At 39.3% G+C, this 19,843-nt stretch overlaps 1 protein-coding gene and 1 long non-coding RNA gene across 2 annotated transcripts in view; both read right to left on the bottom strand.

The window, feature by feature from the left end:
- Positions 1-948: 948 nt before the first annotated feature.
- LOC128996053 (uncharacterized) overlaps positions 949-19,843 on the bottom strand; it is a 77,371-nt gene continuing 58,476 nt past the window's right edge. Inside the window, exons 3-4 of the long non-coding RNA XR_008491012.1 lie at positions 19,006-19,035; positions 949-1,107 (exon numbers count right to left, since the gene is read on the bottom strand). This is a non-coding gene — a long non-coding RNA (uncharacterized LOC128996053). The remainder of the gene's footprint in view (positions 1,108-19,005; positions 19,036-19,843) is intronic.
- On the bottom strand, positions 6,936-8,446 carry LOC128996052 (metalloendopeptidase OMA1, mitochondrial-like). Its single transcript, XM_054421189.1, has one exon. It carries the CDS (start codon positions 8,296-8,298, stop codon positions 7,186-7,188), a length of 1,113 nt encoding a protein of 370 aa, XP_054277164.1. The 5' UTR covers positions 8,299-8,446; the 3' UTR covers positions 6,936-7,185.

The following is a 19,843-nucleotide window of genomic DNA, read 5'->3' as shown; positions in this document are numbered from 1 at the left end:
GTGTTCTTGGCAGGTGGGGGAGGGGGTACTACTGTCTCTCTCATGACCTTGACTTACCTGAGGGTAGTGTTGGTGACTAGAACAGTTGTGTAGCAGTGACAGTAGGGAGGTGGTGTTCTTGACAGGTGGGGGAGGGGGTGCTACTGTCTCTCTCATGACCTTGACTTACCTGAGGGTAGTGTTGGTGACTAGAACAGTTGTGTAGCAGTGACAGTAGGGAGGTGGTGTTCTTGACAGGTGGGGGAGGGGGTGCTACTGTCTCTCTCATGACCTTGACTTACCTGAGGGTAGTGTTGGTGACTAGAACAGTTGTGTAGCAGTGACAGGAGGGAGGTGGTGTTCTTGGCAGGTGGGGGAGGGGGTACTACTGTCTCTCTCATGACATTGACTTACCTGAGGGTAGTGTTGGTGACTAGAACAGTTGTGTAGCAGTGACAGTAGGGAGGTGGTGTTCTTGACAGGTGGGGGAGGGGGTGCTACTGTCTCTCTCATGACCTTGACTTACCTGAGGGTAGTGTTGGTGACTAGAACAGTTGTGTAGCAGTGACAGTAGGGAGGTGGTGTTCTTGGCAGGTGGGGGAGGGGGTGCTACTGTCTCTCTCATGACATTGACTTACCTGAGGGTAGTGTTGGTGACTAGAACAGTTGTGTAGCAGTGACAGTAGGGAGGTGGTGTTCTTGACAGGTGGGGGAGGGGGTGCTACTGTCTCTCTCATGACCTTGACTTACCTGAGGGTAGTGTTGGTGACTAGAAAAGTTGTGTAGCAGTGACAGTAGGGAGGTGGTGTTCTTGACAGGTGGGGGAGGGGGTGCTACTGTCTCTCTCATGACCTTGACTTACCTGAGGGTAGTGTTGGTGACTAGAACAGTTGTGTAGCAGTGACAGTAGGGAGGTGGTGTTCTTGACAGGTGGGGGAGGGGGTGCTACTGTCTCTCTCATGACCTTGACTTACCTGAGGGTAGTGTTGGTGACTAGAACAGTTGTGTAGCAGTGACAGGAGGGAGGTGGTGTTCTTGACAGGTGGGGGAGGGGGTGCTCCCGTCTCCCTCATGACCACCGCCCTAGGAACCATGGCGTCTGGGCCTCCATCACACAACACACGGTCTCTGAAACAAGAAGAAAAAAAATATTATTTACGAAAAGAATTAAAGTTTCTATTACATTTTTCAAATACAATTGCTCAGTAATCATATTACACGTCCAATCAATATTGAGAAAGCCATTAAGCTATAATCAAGTGTAATGAAATTGGAAATCACGAAGAGTAAATATATGTATTGACCGTGGTTTTAAAAAAAATGTACAATGTATGCCTATCATTATTTTATGATTGAGCACCCTAGTAAAGGGGAAGTGAAGAAGGTACTGTACAAGCATCTTACCGCAACATGCGAGTGATTAGATGAAAAGAACGCAACAAACACTTAATCCAACACCAATTTGACTTAGATAGCCTCTATATTTGGTTTCTAACACGAATTTGGTACTTACGTATCATACCACACCGATAAATCGACTTCCAAGTAAGATTTTAATTAGTTTAAAAACATAATCTTCCTAACCTAACCACTCTTAGCTTAGGTTATAATTATTAGGTATATTACGTAATCAGTACCACGAATGGTTATGTTACTTTGGTCGATTCAACATTTTATTGTTTTCTAATGATTGTTAAACAAACTATCGTCCAGTCTTAGATACATTTCCATTGGTTGGTCCCGGGGCCGCAAGACGGGTGTCTGCAAGATGACCAGCGCATTCTCGCGGTCGTCGCTTACGTGTGAAGAATTGCGAGCAAACGTGGATAATCGTACAAACCTCCCACTCGGGCACCTCACAGTCTGGTAAATGTGTGTATATCCAAGCGAGCTGTTGTATAAAATTGTCTCCAGATTCCTACCCTTTGTTTGGTGGAGATAGTTTGTGCGCAAGATGGTTTAGGTTTAAGGTTATGTGTCGTTGGCCTGGATTTTAGTTTCTCAGACTAGGTGAGAGAAAAGGGTTCGCTTCTCAGTATATTCACAAAAATGTGATGTGTTCGGACCACTCTCTAAGAGTTTGCGATCCCTTAGTTGAAACTGTCACTACCAATAAATACTATAGGCCTATACACACAACAATGCTTCCAAGATATTCTTTCCTTGGATGTTCAAGAAAAGACTTTCTTGCTAACTTATTGTCTAAAAATCACTTGTACCTACTTGTTTAAGTAGTTGTTAATCGGTTATCGGTTTTATTTTTATACGAAAGAATACACGTCCCCAACACCTATGATCCTGATAGAATAAGGTTAGAATGTAGAACAGTAAATAATTTCAAAATGTAATCCCGGATTTAAGATTAGGAAAGTAAAACTAGAAAGTAAATAATCCGAAACTAGTGTAATCGCATTTAAGAAGATTGCTACTCTCCGTATGGGTACCGTCCAAAGCAGTCGTAGGTGAAATCGACGTCAAACTAGAAAACAAAAACATTATTGAAGAACAATGTTAATTACAATCGAGGGAAAGAGAGGAGCGTTCACAGGCTTGTGCGTGTGTGTGTGTGATGTAGGTCGTGTGTGTGAGAGATGTCAAGTGTGCAGCGTGGCAGATTGGTTCGTTTCAGCAGACCTCATTCAATGCCCTGGACAGTGGCCGGTGTAAAGACGTCCCTACTGGCACAAATAGGCGAAATTGTGTTGACCGCTCTTACTTTTACAACGTGTTGACGTCCCGTTCCACAGCTGAGGCGTGAAACGCAATCTCGAGACTGATCTGTGTCCAGTTTAGATTGTATTTTGGCTATGAAGAAGTGTTTAAGAAACTGTTTGGTTTGTTCGTTAGTAAGGAAGATCTCCGAAACCTGTACTGGTTCAGCCATCCTTAATCATTGGATAAACGGTCTTGGCTCTTGGCTAAAGAATGATCTTAATCACAAAGCTAATCTCACTCTATTCTGCATTCACCAAGAATCCAGTACAGTGCACTGCACACAGTCCATTGATGTATTCATACCGTATTTTTCATTTCAACGTGCCTTCTCGAACAATAGCGAGAACTTTGGATAACAGAGAAAAGCACTCTTAAAATGGAAGGATTACTTAAAGGACGGGTAGTAGTTTCGGCTCAACATTGAGTGAAAGAAGAACATTCAGAAATCCAAGAACCTTTTGTGCTGATTATACCATAGATAAAACATACTGATTATACCTACCTTTCTATACAATAGATGACACAGGTCTTATAACGGCGTCTTGATTTCCATTACGCAGAAGCCACTTGTCGTACTTGGTTGTAATTTTGAAGAAGAAAAACAGTTTATATACACAGGATTACGTAGCTTGTCGATTCTCTTTACGTTATCGACCTAGATTTCTGTCCCCCTTGCATACAAATATTGTAGGGCTTAGAAAAGTTAATATTGACCGGTTTCCTTGGGGACAGTAAAGAAACCCACAATATTTATGTTTCTTAAATGCTATTCGTATTGAACTGCCTAACAGCTGATTAAACAAATAAAAAAATAATATTTTGGTAAAATAACTGAGTTATATGTTTTATTTTATTATATATATAATTTATTCTACATATACCTATTTTATTAGGTGATGCCATTGTTTAATGTGTTTATCTTAATTATTGAACGTTAGGTTTTCTGAAGTAAAGCTAATAATAAAGATTTCTATAAAAAAATATCTTATTTTTCTTAGTTATTACTTTGTGCATCAGTAAGTAGGAATCAAAGGAAGTAAGATTAAGAGAGAAAAAATATCAAAATCATAAAAGTTCAGGTCCGAATCCCTAATATTCAGTTGAATCTAAACTGTATCCTAAAGTTTATTTGGTAAACAAATCAGCCGGAATGCTTGAATGCAGCCCAGCTAATTCCATCCTGAGTTTCGTTATCATAATTATTCATAGGGCATAAATGTTGATTACCTATACGCTTGAAAGGTATCTTTTTTGCTAAAACATGGCATCATTAATTTTTCACACTGTAATAACAGCAAGTCACTCCGCAGGCATTTAGGCAGCTACAATGATAAGTGACCAGCCATTCTCTCTAAGCGATCGAAATCACTCTAAGAGATCTCATTGCTGTGCCCCGAAGCCCTCATTTCATGACCTCAACTTACATAAATCGTCTCCGGCGCAGCGTGGTGCAGTAATAAGCGTCTTCGACGATTGTAAGTAGGCAAGTTGTGCAAGTGAACGTGAGGGAGGCGGAGAAAGCCGGAATCATCACCAATAGTGAATCATCAGCGATAGTGTCAGTCACTGAAACATCTTTGCCACCTCTGCTCTTGTTGATATGACAAAGTCACGTTGAGAGTTCAGCAGCCTGGCTGAGTGACGAAGATGAGACTAGTGGTGTTTTGAGACAACTTCTAAATTTGTTGATATAATAAAGACACGTTAACAGTTCAGCAGCTTGGCTGAGTGACGAAGATTATCACTGTAGAGGTGTGTCATTTCATTCATGTTTTGGCACAACTTCTGATTCTGTTGATTTGATAAAGTCACGTTGACAGTTCAGCAGCTTGGCTGAGTGACGAAGAAAATAACTATAGTGGTATGTAATTTCATTCATGTGTTGGGACAACTTCTGATTCTGTTGATTTGATAAAGTCACGTTGACAGTTCAGCAGCTTGGCTGAGTGACGAAGAAAATAACTATAGTGGTATGTAATTTCATTCATGTTTTGGCACAACTTCTGATTCTGTTGATTTGATAAGGTCACGTTGACAGTTCAGCAGCTTGGCTGAGTGACGAAGAAAATAACTATAGTGGTATGTAATTTCATTCATGTGTTGGGACAACTTCTGATTCTGTTGATTTGATAAAGTCACGTTGACAGTTCAGCAGCTTGGCTGAGTGACGAAGAAAATAACTATAGTGGTATGTAATTTCATTCATGTTTTGGCACAACTTCTGATTCTGTTGATTTGATAAAGTCACGTTGACAGTTCAGCAGCTTGGCTGAGGGACGAAGAAAATAACGATAGTGGTATGTAATTTCATTCATGTGTTGGGACAACTTCTGATTCTGTTGATTTGATAAAGTCACGTTGACAGTTCAGCAGCTTGGCTGAGTGACGAAGAAAATAACTATAGTGGTATGTAATTTCATTCATGTTTTGGCACAATTTCTGATTCTGTTGATTTGATAAAGTCACGTTGACAGTTCAGCAGCTTGGCTGAGGGACGAAGAAAATAACGATAGTGGTATGTAATTTCATTCATGTTTTGGCACAACTTCTGATTCTGTTGATTTGATAAAGTCACGTTGACAGTTCAGCAGCTTGGCTGAGTGACGAAGAAAATAACTATAGTGGTATGTAATTTCATTTATGTTTTGGGACAACTTCTGATTCTGTTGATTTGATAAATGTTCATTGACGCCTTGTTCTGCAACGTAAGAAATTTGTGTTGCGCCTCTTGCGTACTTGTGTCATGTCACTTCCATTGGTAGGCCAATAACTCGCAGTATAAAAATGTAAGTAATGGCTAGCGAAGACTGAAGTCAGTGAGTGGAAGACTAACTCCACAATGCGACGCATCTTTCTCCATCACCTCTACATCTTCATTATGCGTCTACCATTGGTGAGAGCCAAGAATCGCTTTTGAAGTATACATGCCAGCTTCTCTTGATTTTGATAGTCACTTAGACGCATTCAGCTTTGGCTTGGTCAAAACCAATATCACTGTGGTAGTATAATATGTAATTTATTTATTTTTTTTGTTTATTTGTTCTATTTTCTGCTTCTACTGATTCTATGAAATCACGTTGACGTTGAGTTAGGCAGTCTGGCTTAGATCATTCGCTGGTTTAGTATATCACGTACTTTTAATTTGATTTTCCTGGGCTAGCAAAAAAAAAGCGTAGAAATTAGGAACTTAAGTGCAAATATGCACACCACTCAAAATATTTCGAAGTACATAGCAATTGGTGTGACTTTCCTACTCTATTTTTGATTCTATAGACTGCAAACAAACCGCTGTGACATGACAATGAGGAAGCTGTTGGTATCTTGAGCCTTGTTGGCCCACGCTGTACCAGTACACGCGGCATGACACCTTGGGCGTCAGATCAAGGATGACCACTTCATCACCTATGTCTGGTGCTGCACTCACCTCACTCAGCACACCTGCGTGCTCTATCATCACTCTGACTGAACATTTAAATTGGAAGTCACGTTAGTTTCTGTGCATGATAACACATGTGATTTCCGAACACTAAATTCTCTTAGTACTGTGTACTTCGATGTACACTAGGTGTTAGAGGAGGCAATTGTGTTCTACCAATCACAATACCTATCAGCTATTTCTTAGACGTGTAACTGTATTACTTATTAATGTGTATTAACGTAGTGGAACGTAACTGTATTACTGTATTGTTTGCTGCTTACTATCACCGAAGGTAGGCTACTTCAGTATCCAAAGACCATGTTATCACCAACTTCATTTTAGTATGATAATGGCGATCAATAAATATAAACTATAACCTTTGCCTTTGACTAACTATAGTCAATGCTATAACGTAATTGCTGGTGTCACCCTTCATTTTAACATCGACTACAGACTGTACATGTCGAAAACAGGGGGCTACAGATGGTCGGCTGGTTTAGTGGTTAAGACTGCGAGAATTTGGCCTGAAGGCACGGATTTTAAACCTGCCAGTCATCAATTTAGGTATGTAATAATGCTGGTGACTCGAAGAGCACCTTGAGTTGTGGATCGGGTTCAAGTAAAAACCTATCAAGTAAAAAGGTAAAGAGAACTTCCCCAAGTGTTAAATATCTTCCTACATGAAAATACCATGAGCATAGTGACAAGACCGGGGTGTAACCCGTACTCTCACAAAAAAAGTACCAAAGGCGTTGAAACTCAAATTAAAAGCAATACAATATATTTATGTACAATTTTAAAATTTACAATTATTCATAACGAGCTGATATTGATACAATATTAACAAATACATTTGAGACTATTTGACACTTTCTTATTGATGTACGATTCTAGCAACACCGCCATTTTGAAATCAGCCCAATTTCTTTCAACATCTTTGACGCAAGACCGTATGTACAAAACATACACAAATTAACATTTTGAACTCATCACCGCAATTAATTGTTTGAGAGAGCTACTCAACCTCAGCTCGGATCTCTAACTTGTTTCGCTCATTCAAGATAATTCGTAGCTCAAGTTTTACAATGGCTAGAGTATATACCCATCGCGCCGGGCATGAGTTTTTCCAAAGTCTGGTAGCGAGTTCCGGGACTTGGGTGAGTTGACATCCACTCAATTTTATTCGTCCGAGCTAGTTCGTCCATTAGCTTCCAAAGTTCAACTGCCTGGCGAGGATCGAAGCAAGCTCTCGACATCATCTCCACGCCTACGACATCCGCTTCAGTTTCGAGCTGTCTGCTCATCGGGAGGGTGAACATGATTTCACTGAGATAATCAGCGTACCCAGCTGCTTCAGGAAGCTTAGCCCATATGATCAATATGGGCACCAGCAATATCAGCTTCAGCAATAGAGTGTTGCTCATCTTCTCACTGGCGTGGTTCAGAAGAGCATGAGCCATCTCATGACCCACCACTGCAGCTAACTGATCATCGTTTTTCACCGTTTCTACTATACCAGAGAACACAAAGATGTGTCCGTTGGGTAAGACGAATGCGTTCCTGACTTTACTATCCTCGATTATGAACACGCGCCAATCTTTCTTTATTCCCGGCAAGTGTTTGTTGGCTTTTACCATTCTTTTGCATATTCCAGATACATGCTTACAAGCTTCACCGGTCATCTTCACTCTCCCTGTGTACCTTTCAACAAATTTGACTGACAATTGCTCTCCCATCGTCTGCCTCTCACCCGCTGAAAGTACTAAGAATTTCTTTCGCTTTGTGATTGGACACTCCTCCAGATGTGTCCAATAAAACAAACAGCCCGAAACAATAAATATAACTCCTACTATAGCTATTGCCCCGAGCCGTAGCTCCCTCACGTCTACGTTAACGGCTTGTAGCAATGCAATCATAGTTGCGGGCCTAAGTATTCTCAATACTTTGAGAATAATCATCCATTTGTTTGGAGCTTGTCTTGCCTTACCTGTGTGGAATGCAACTGAGCCATCCGGATTAATCCTGGTTCTACAAGCTTTTAAGCAATTTTCCCTCGTTGATGTTACATAGAATTTCGTGTTCCTGACCTGCAAGCTATGTGTGCGTCTTGTAGGGTGTACGAGTTTAACACTGATAGTTTGAGTGAAGGAACATCTTCTTCCGAATGCTGAGATCAGTGGAAACATAATGTCGAACCAATTTTAAAAGTTATCAGAATAATGACGAATAACGTATTTTTTTAGAACTTTGTTTCTTTGTATCAAAATAGAATAAGGCGAGGTTTATGTGTGTTCTGCGTCCAAATTTTCATAATGACTATAGCAACTAATAATACGCGCAGAGTGTTGAATGTTTTGTAACAAAAAGTTGGGTTATTTGTTTTTGTTTTTGTTTGTGTGTTATGATGTGAATATCACATGGTTGTCAATCTGTGATAAACATTATGTACAAGTTTGATTTTCACCAATGAGGCAACAAGTATCCGTAAACTTAGTTGCATTGTATACAAGATCACACACCACAATAAGCAATTAAAATCAATTCAAACGATTATCGTAATGCTTTCCCGTCCTAGAAAATCAGCATGATTTATCGTAAAATGTGATGAAGCTTAAAAAGTACAAATTAACGTAGACAAGGTGTTGACTTTTAAGAAGGTAGCGTATTTCATTTTTCGAGATATAGAGTTTTTTTGCTTGTCAGCATTAAAAAAATATTGCAAACATTTTGGTTTTACAACATAAGCCTAAATTTAAGTATTGTACAATGTTTAATAATGTCAGGTGCTGCTTATAGTTTAAGATTATAATAATGTTTGCTGTCAGGGGCGACGTATAACTTGAGAAGATATTGTTTGCTAGGCCGTCGACACACGGGAAGACTGTTTTCCAACTGAAATCGGCAACCAGTTGGACAAACTAGTCGCCTACGTCCCGACCAATGTAGTTAGGTGGGACAGTGTACACGGTGCGACTGCGATGCGACCAGTTGAGGACCAGTCGGCGATCAGTCGTTAAGCAATCGGACCTGCCGGTTGCTAGGTGATTTCAGTCGCCTGGTTTGAACAACTTTTCGCATATTTATATTTGTATTGCGCTTTTCAAGGATCAGGTATACCAACTGCGAACTCTTCGTAAGCACTTTTTGACATTCTGTACATAGACTGAAATGTTGCGTCTGTTTCTTGTAATGCAGCAGCAGCTACAAAGAGCCTACGTTAAATATTTGTTTTAACATAAGGATGTACCCAACACCTTCTACTCTACGCTTTCTTGATTGTTTTTAAAACACTAGGACTTCTTCATCACTATTACTCATTTCAAACACCATACACAGTACACAGTATCGTTATAACAAAATTAGAACTCATTCACTGTCTCAACTCAATTATAGTCGCCCCGTGTGCGGATTTAACCAACGCAACTGCAACCGTAATCGCATCTCTAAACGTATAACTTTAGAAGATATTGTTTGCTGTCAGGGACGACGTCTTCTTGTTGTATGAGATATTGTTTGTGTCAGCCGTTGCACTTGCATAAAAGACGTCTCAATCAAGACTGCACCGCAGCTATCCTTCATGCACGATTGCTCCTACTTTTTTAACTGATAACCACAAAATACCAATTCAATTCTTTAATACTTAATTTATTTATACCTAACAGAAATTCACCATTCTATGTCTGAGATTCAGCATTGAATATATGAAATGCCAACACAGTTATTGCATTAGAAATACCTTTACATACTTAACCTCATGGTAAATGGATACAACAATATTAAGACTGTAATTAGTTTTAGTAACGTAATACTAAACAGAGTCATCCTGTCAAAGATTTTATACTGAGGGTCGCTCATAAATAAAATACTTTGTATTATTTTTATATACTTTGAATGAGTGTAAACACAAAGACGTTTAAGAAGTTATAAAAACCCCGTTAGTAGAATATCCACGTATATATTAACAACGTAACAAAAAATTATTTCAGTTATTACCTGGTCTTTAAAATAAGGTTACTTTACATCTGCCATCAACACAAGCAGTTAAGACACTGAGGCGTGTAACTCTTAACAAAATAACAGTTAAACATAACGGCACGAGTATAACACCTCCCGTGTGGCAAGAACCATAAACCAATCCATTACGCGTGTAGCGGTAAAACATCCACACAAAATCATAATTCCAATTAACCGGGCTAACCTCTCCGTGCATGTCGGAAGAAGTTGATCGCGGTTTAATAACGAATCTTCAAATGACCGGTTTAATTAAGAATGGGACATTTCCAGTCGTAATTGAAATGACCGCCTTAACGACCGTTTCAATCGTTAACCTCGCGATCTGCTGTACGCGCGCGTGCGAGTGACGCAAGCGTGTCAGTGATGGTCTAACTATGACATCACTGCATCAACTGGTCGTCAGCGTCAACGTGCGTGGGCGTGGAGCAACCAGCAACCAAGGTTGTGCAACGATACGTGGATAACCTACAACCGCAACCGGCAAATACCAACGCGAACGAGAATGTGATGATCGGCGACAAAAACTGCACTTCCTGGTTATACGGCGATTAACCTTTATTACGTTCTAATGTGAGCCATCTGTGATGTGTCACAAGTCACAACTACCGTGGATCTAGGCTTCCATCACCGTTGCTGTAGAAACCCTTGACGATTGGGTTGGTGTGCTGTTACAGTCTTGACAAGCTAAAAGGCTTTTACAGAGTTCGAAAAGGAAAAAATCCTCTCGTATTTCTAAAGGCATTTAAAAACCAACAAAGGCAGATGGAGAATGAATGCCTTTGTTTATAAAGAACAAATAATATGCCATTTTGGGTTTGAAAATTATTTTTGGATGGATGACGTCCTCCACGGTTCACACATAGAAATCTTCAAGTCCAGAATTGGTACACAAGACTCACACGGAGGTTGTGAACTGGCTGTTGTGAAGTTCCTGAGGGTATATGCAGCCCAGCAAAATAAATATGTACTTAGGTACCTGTCAAGTGGAAGTGGGCCTGATTAGACAAAAGAAAACAAAACAGCTAAGATATTAATTAACGTTCTCACACGCAATTCTGCGGATTTTAAAATCTCAAACTGTTAAGTATCCTAAATCTTGTATGGATGGATTATAAGATATTTTTGATTCCTGGGACGGGTGGCGTCGTCCTGTAATCCAGCTACTAGAAGGTCACGAATTGTGGATATTTATAGGCATGCACTATGGATGCGATACTCCCACACCACACGCACGAGTGAGTACTACGACTATCCGCAGTACTATCCTGATAATTAGACCAATTCGTATATACCAAGGAAAAATGTGGTTCGGATTCCACTATAAACTGTAGGTTCCTTAGTTGCCATTAGCTGTATGGGCTATTAATTAACAGATGTGTCTAAGGAATGGCGGCCTTAGTCACTAACAAGACTACAAGATCGCGCCACTCATCCTACACTCATCTCCATTCATACTTGGCTTAAAATACCTACTATGTATGGTCGCCATTTCATTGAATAGTATTGAACAGTATTCAAATGGAACATATACACCTGTCAATAGGTCCTTGACATCTGCAGCACACACTCCAAATACGGGATGTATTTTTGACAGACCCTGTAGATTGCCCAATGGCGGGTTTTCTAGTTTTCAAATTCCAAATTCCGATGTAGGATTGTAAATTTCGTACTTTTCTTCTACCCCTTGTCGAATTCGGTTACTAGGAAATCAGCTGACACTTGTGTAAAGAGTTGGTGCTAAAAACACAACAGGATTTTTCAGCTAGAAAAACCCACCAGAGGCCTAATTAAAATTGCATTTTGTAAAGCTTGATGTGGTGAGACTAGTTATATACCTTATTCGAAAGCTTCAGTGAAATATACATGGTATATAAGTTAAGTACAACATAAAAGGCGATTCTGTGGTGATTTGTAACGTTGTGTGGAGGTGGAGTAGTTAGTTATCATGGTGTGTATAAGAATACTTTAATACTTTTAATTGAAATGGCGACCATACAAAGTAGGTATTTTAAGCCAAGTATGAATGGGGATGAGTGGCGTGATGGTGGATGTCACCCACGACTGATAGGCCAGGACCACCGAGTCTCTGCGTTGACCCGTGGGCTCAATTACACGTCAGATTATGTCCGTTGGCAACAAATTATCCAGGCCCACTGACGGTACCCGGTAGCTGGTTTGACGTCGATTACATGTCGCCGACGATGATTACGCTATTAAATTACTTACACACGCGCCGGGCTTGAAACGGGCGAATCTTCTGCAAAGGTTCGGGATCGAGCTACGCCAGTCGTGTTGACGCAAAGCTGGAGGTCCAAGCCAACTTGTCTCACAAACCTACGGACACCGTTCTTTATTATAGGTTATAAGTCGTTTTTCATAGCATGCAAATGCTTTCGAATTAATATAAGTTGTGTGCTTTTTGAATGACACAGAAGGGTATAAAGACATTTGTCAGCATAAGCGACATTTAAAGCGTTGTCAAAGAGACCTCAAATTCCACATTGACGTAAAAGTGTGTCTTGCAGCCCGAAGAAGAAATTGAAAACAATGTATTTCTACGGTAAATAAAAGGTGTTTGTTTTAAACACAACCCAATTTTAAAGTACAGATAGTCATTGTAGACAAAAGAAGCTCACCGGCGGTCTGAATTTTCCCAGTATAAAAACAACATCGTCTTGATCAAGGGAACACTACCTATAATGACGTCATGCCAGGGGAGCATTTAGGTCTGTTTATTTCGTGTTGCTTTGTCTTGATACATGCTTGTCCTCGAAAAAGGTGTTCGATACAGCCCATAAAACGAATGGGATCTATTCTGCATACAAATGAAACACAAATGGACTGTGAAATACCCAAATGAAAACCACAATTAATTGTGTGACTATTGAAATCGCAAAGATTTTCGACACCGATCATCTGTGTAGGAAATGCAGCCTGGTGTCAGCTGATGGATGGTTCAACGCGTGAATCGCGGCTCACGATGACGTAATGGGCGTGACGACGATGCGGCGATAATGGTGAAATGGATGCATTGTTGTGAAACGTACGGTGATGCTATGGTGAACGCATGCAGATATCGAGTAATAAACCTCCAGGTACATCCCAGGCACTACGTGTAGCAAGATAGTGTGACGGAGCTTGCTGAGTGCTTTGAGGATTTGAGGAAGTGAGAGTTTGAGTGGGTAAGGTTTGAGGGGTGTCAGGGTTGTTAAGGAGATTTGGGGGTTTGTGTTGTTTTTTTTTATGTAAATAGGACTTAAGTGGTTTGAGGGGAGTGAGGGTTTAAGTGGTACATTTTGAAGGGGTAAGGTTTGAGATAGTAGGGTTTCAGGGGTGGGGTTTGGCGGTTTGAGGGAAGGTGAGGGAGTTAGGGGGTTTAAGAGGGGTTCAAGGAGGTTTGGGGGTTTGTGTTGATTATTTAGGTAAAGAGGGCGTAAGTGGTTTGAGGGGATGGGGTTTAGTGGTTAGAGGGAAGGCGAGGGAGTTAGGGAAGTTTAAGAGGGGTTTAAGGAGGTTGAGGGGTTTGACGGTAGTGAGGGTTTATGGGGGTTTGAGTAGATTTATTTAGGTGGTTTAATATGGACTGATACATTTGAGGGGTTAGGACGTTAAAAGGGTTTGAAGAGGTATGAGGAGTTTATAATGGCTGAGGTATTTAGTGGCTTCCAAATCAACCTCAGAAAGAATAAATTTGAACCATTTGTCATTGGGAGACAAACTAATGATAACAACATACATTACATAGGCGTTAGCAAGTCCTACAGGACCAGGGTTTGACTAAGGTTTTGTGCTCTACGGTCCTAAGACCTCGATGCATCGTATATCAAATTACTTAGTAGAGATTTTCGCACAACAAAAAACACAGTTGGTTGTTCTTGAATTAGTTAAGACGGAAATTAGTTGTAGTGAAACCTCCACACAAACGTGAATGGATAGTTAAGATTTTCGGTAACAAGATAATTTTTATGTACGATAATTTTCAATGCACACAAATTATTTAATGAGGTACATGAGCAACTGGGTGGTATTTTGGACCTTTTGAGCTATAAAATTATGATGACCAATATTGAATGTCCCTAAGTGTGTTAAATACAAAGAAGGCCTTCACCTAGTGACGATAATCTGGTCGTTCGATTCCATTGATAATTGGGCAATTACCTACTGACCCCGTTAGAGTCAATCTTTGTCTAGTGTCTAGCGCACGCATGATGCTGAACCGCGCTAGAACCCGCCCCAGATTGTCTGTGGGCGTACTTTGTCTCAAACAGAATGAAAATGCGATGCATCTAACGCCATCTTGAAAATATTCCCGACCGGACGCAGTGGGCGAGGATCCAGTGGGTAGTGGCAGAAGTCAAGGTGCAACGCATTTTGGTTTTCACCCGTTCCTATGGAAGCCCCAGAACTAGGAACGGTTAATCACCTTGAGAACCCGTTTAGTGACGTCACCAGCATGGCCGACAATGAAGGCCTATCTACAATCGATGGACCGATTAATCCCAAATTGTTTACGCCCGATCATTTTTCAAAGAGGTGCTTTGGAAATAAATGACCTCGCGGCTTCCTCTAACCTAGTTTTTGCACCTTTGATATCGTTGAGTTATATGCCACAGGATAAGCTAATCAATGGGGGATTCACTCAGGTATCCATCCAAAGTTACTTTATTGGAATAATTTTACAAATATCTTTTAAATGATGTGTAGACGGGTTGGAATAAAATCAGACGAGTCATAAACCAATGAAAGAATTCCCGCAAAGACACCCTGCAGGTCAATCCCATCAGAAATCTCGTGGCGGTCAATGTTTCGAATGTTGCGTAACCACTCATAAAAGGAAAACACTTTTCATCGTCAAAAAGCAGTGTAGTGTTCCAACCAGTCCCGTATCAGTGTTAAACCAGTCCAGGCAATTAAATATTGCCAAAATATGCATACATCATACAAAAACCTTTTCAATTTACAAGGTGGTCCGACCAGATCCGCGATAAACGTAATGTCTGCGAGACGAGCCGAGTCCGCGGAGGTCATCTTTTAATTTCCCCGGCTCGACTGGACCGCATTCTTGCCGCGATCATCCCAGAGCAGGTTTCAAAATGTCCCCGCCGCCACGCCTCCGTTCTCGCCCGAAATAGGGATTTTGGGTCGTTTCCGAAACTTGGGATTACAATTTACAACGATGTCGCAATCCGCCGTCTCTTACGCCACCCACTCTTCGGAAATTCCTCCGGGTTCAAGAGTTCACCTGGATCAATAGCGGGACACGTGCTATGTGTGTGACGGAGAAGAGGCGATTACTGTGATGCGAGCTGTTTAACCGTTGAAAACTCGGAAATATAATATAGGGGAATAATAACCGCTCGATGTGCAAACGAGTTTCCACCAAATTGTCTCTTCAGCGTTTTAAACCTCAAGATGTACGAAACCAACTCCTTGAGGTCTGAAGAAGGAATGCAATAGGAAAATTGTATTATAGTCCGGCCGCTTAGAAAACGACCTGCGCGCTAATGCTAAACCAATGCTGGAGGAGGTCGTTTTCTAAGCGGCCGACCTATAGAATTGAGGGTATAGTGCTCGCTTGACAATCTAAAGGTTGTCGGGTCCGTTTTGTGAAAAGTCAAAAACTTTTTGATTGTTGGCAACTGGGCTCATCCGTCCCTGATTCTCGGGCTTAAATGAATGGTAATTTTCAAAGCCCATGAGTCTTGAGAGGTAAAATAACCAAGAATTTCTTAAATTAACTTTTAACCTACGGTGGCTTAACAATTCATCTACCGTCAAGTACACACTCAATTTTATGTTTAAGTTAGAGCCAGTCTTAGAATAAATAATCAAGTAAAATTCATTAAAAATGATTTGTGTTGCTGTGAAATAAATACGGGTTTCCATCCTATACAACCTTTGATTCAAAAGAGGGTTGTTTTATTGCTAACTGTGACATATTTCATGTCCACATAAACTTTTATAGTGTGAAAAACTTAGAGAGGAAATAGAAAATGACAGCATGCTATGAGTAGTTTATTTACTGTAACTGTTTTCTCCTTGAGTAAAACACACTAGCTATAGCTGATCCAACACAGATTGTTCACCTCACCATTTAAATCGATTTATACGGTATGACACCACCTCTTTCACCACAGAAGAACCACTGAATTGCCACCTAGATAGCAGACTTTTAAGTTGTGGTTCAATAATTTAGTTAATTATTTGTAAAAATTCAAACTACGTCAGTTTTTCTAAAGTAGACTACTAAGAATCGTGCTTGGCGTAGCAAAGTATTGTTAGACTGTGCACAACTATGTACAAAGTACAGCTAGGTCGAGGTATACCTGACGTAACACTCTTATCACAAACATAGGAACAAAGAGTAGTAAACGGTTGAATTACTGTTCTGGAAACATAGAAATATAGAGCCTAGGTAATCAGGGGAAAATCTACACGGTTTCGGTTAAAACATACGTGAAAATCTTTAAACCGTACTATAAGATAAAAATATAAGAAAAGACACGTTTTCTAAGGTTTCGATGTAAAAAAACCAGGTCACAAAAAGGAAGGAGGTTAACAAATTATCATTATCAATTGAGATGGGGACGCCACATGTGCGTATTTTAACCCAAATATGAGTGAAGGATGAGTGTAGAATGGTTTTAGATGATCTGTGTAGTTTTGTTACTGACTAAGATCAGCTGTTTCATTAGCTAGGATAATTTATTTAAGCCCAATTATCAGGAACAGCTGGGTCCAATTTCAAACCATCAAAAAGAAACTGATTTTTTCAGGATCGGATCGAACAGGTGACCTTTTGATTGTTAGGCGAGCAATTTCACGATTCATCTACACAAATTACGATAAGATGAAAATACACGCACAGGTTTTGACAACGTGAGCACTGACGTAGTTACTGAGAGGCTTTCTCAGAAGTTCTTCAGCTCTCGATATTAAATTTTTATAATTACGTGGTACGCCGCAGAAATACGTCGGATTTTGAGTAATGATAGATTTAGTTCTTGCCTCAGGTGGAATAGCACTCTAATCCCGGGGAAATGGAGGTAAGACGAATCAGCTGATGTTGGCTCTCCTGTCCTGGTTGTACGAATATAGAGGAAATTCCTACGTTTTTGGGTTGGATTTTGTATTCATTCATACAGTAAATTAACAAAGTGTATACATCGACATACCTAATGCAATAAGGGTTTACTGTGTAATGTCCTTTTTCGCCCGTCCTACTCAACCAATTATTTATATTGATGTGTCACTTGTCACTTTAAAGTTTATGATCACTGTTTTAAATTACTAAAATGTGTAGCAAGTTAAGTTTAGAAGGACTAAATGAGTCTATTTCAGAGGGGGGGTATAAGTTTGATTATATTACTGTGGATATTTGAGCTATTGACCATAATAGCTCAAAGAAACATGAACATTTAGTCTTAAAATTATCAAATTTATCAAATTATCAAATGGTATTAGTGTTTTAAAACGCCTGCAAATATAAAATTAGATGAGCAATTATAAAATTAGAAAATTAGATGAGTTGTATTAGTCATATTTGAATGACACAAACGTTTATAACAAAAACCAAACACATTAACATAATGTTTTCCTTAGCAAAGGACAAAGGCTACTACAATAAATACAAAATGGTAAAAATCGTAAATTTTGAAAACACAGGAATTGCAACCCCTACAGAATATGCATTTTTTATACTATAACTTATACACTTTATATTAAAACGTTATACCAAACAAAACGCTTGGAATTTCAAAACTCCAAATTATTCAACTTTGGTGTAGTCATAAGGAGTCGTGTGTTGAGCTGGATATGCTAAAAAGGTTACGAGTTTTAAGTTACTGAAGAATCGTTGGCAGAAAAACCAGCTGTTATGGCTCAGTCCCCCGACATCAGGCCTGCATAACTTGAAAAATCGTAAAGCATTAAGAAGAATATTGAATGACACAGATGAAATGCTAACGGTGAAGTCTGTTGCCTCCTCCCAAGAAACAAAAATAATATCAACATTTATTTCTCAGACAGCTGACGTTAAAATATTTTAGGAATATATTTTGATCAATGTCATATTTTGAACAAGATACTCAAAAAGTTCTAAACTCAAAAATAATCTTCGACTGTAAATAGCAAATCAGACTTGGTTTTTGTAGTCCAAAAATTAATCTTGAATCTGTCTCATTTATGAAACGTCCCTCCAACACATGTAGATAGGAATTAAGCTATAGTAACACAAAATACTTTCCAAAGATTTATATCAAAGGTCCTTAGACAAATTCTCGAAGCACTATGGTCCGTACTATAGGCCTACTGTGTATTTACTGTATTATTACAAATTACAAAAAAACCTCACTAGTGTAACTGTTTTTTACTGTATTACACAGGGAATCAGTAGAAACGACAGAAAAATATATAAATATTAGAAATCATCAAAATCTAGCATTCATCCTTTCTGGCGATTTGAAGATGCATAACTTGAAGAGTATTGAAGCATAGAAAAAGTCGTATAAACTGAGTTGGATTGTGTGTATTTATTGTATTAGTACATTTTGCATCTTAGTTGTTGTAAACATTGATTTAGGCTTACAACAAGCTTTGCTATAATTCTGTCGAAAAATAAGTTCAATGTGTGAATACACAGATGTGGTACAGCATTTTTTTGTTTACGTTTTTAAGGTAAACAAACTTTGTTTTGAAATCATGTTGGGATTTAAAGGAACAAGAAGGGACAAATTGTATATTAAAAAGGTACTGTTAAACAAACTTATACTAACTATAACGTAGAACTTTACAGTGAATTCCTGTTTCTTATACCTATTTATTTAATTATTTATTTTTGTACAAACTCTAGTCTGTAACAAGATTTGGTGACAACTTACTTGTAGCCATCTACTGGGTCCACTTCTGCTCTGGAACAAAAAAAAATGGTGTTTAGAAACATAAATGTAGGTAATCACAAAATGAATTAAAAATGACATTTTTAATGGATATTTCCCAAGGTCGGTTTAGAATAGGGGTTAAACGACTGAAAAACTTAACAAATAGGAGAGGAAGGCAGTGTTCATATTTCAAGAACACTTATTTTCACTCTCAGAAATTAAAAACAATTATGTTTTCCATAACATTAGATTGTAGGCTGTTACAACGCATTGATAAATACGAAGTCAAGTGAAGTATGAGTGTGCATGAGTGTAGACTCACAGACAACTGGAATTTTCTTATCTTAGAACGAATGATGTCATGTGTTTACTTCTTCAACTGTGCTTGAGGAACTTCTTGGGTCTGAGTTGAAATAAACGCTCTCTAACTGTTTGAGAAAGGATAACAGTCATGCCAAGTGTATAATTTAAACAGTGTTTTGTATCAGCATTAGGAGTCCAATAAATTAATTCTGGGTCCAATTTGAAACCATCTAAATTCAATAACATTCTGAGAATCGAAAGTTACGATTCAAGTGCGAACCTATATTTGTTGTTCTTTCGTACGTTTCTCCACAAAACCCCTTTACACTCATTGTTTCACATGCAGTTAATACAAAGCTTCCCTTTTCAAATAAACTATTTCAGCAATCAGACACATACTTTCTCCCATTAGTTTGTCAAAACCCTATATAGCTAAACGGTGGGAGTACCCATGATATTTTTTGGGGGAAGCAACCAAAGTTTCAATAACTTTTTACCATATTCTGAGCAGCATTGGTTGTTGTACAGTACCATT

This window comes from Macrosteles quadrilineatus, unplaced genomic scaffold (genome assembly GCF_028750875.1).
Source record: "Macrosteles quadrilineatus isolate MER2022 unplaced genomic scaffold, UCM_ALF_1.0 Scaffold_5__1_contigs__length_97177068, whole genome shotgun sequence".
In the NCBI taxonomy this organism is placed as follows: Eukaryota; Metazoa; Arthropoda; class Insecta; order Hemiptera; family Cicadellidae; genus Macrosteles; species Macrosteles quadrilineatus.
This window is presented reverse-complemented; position numbering and strand designations above follow the sequence as displayed.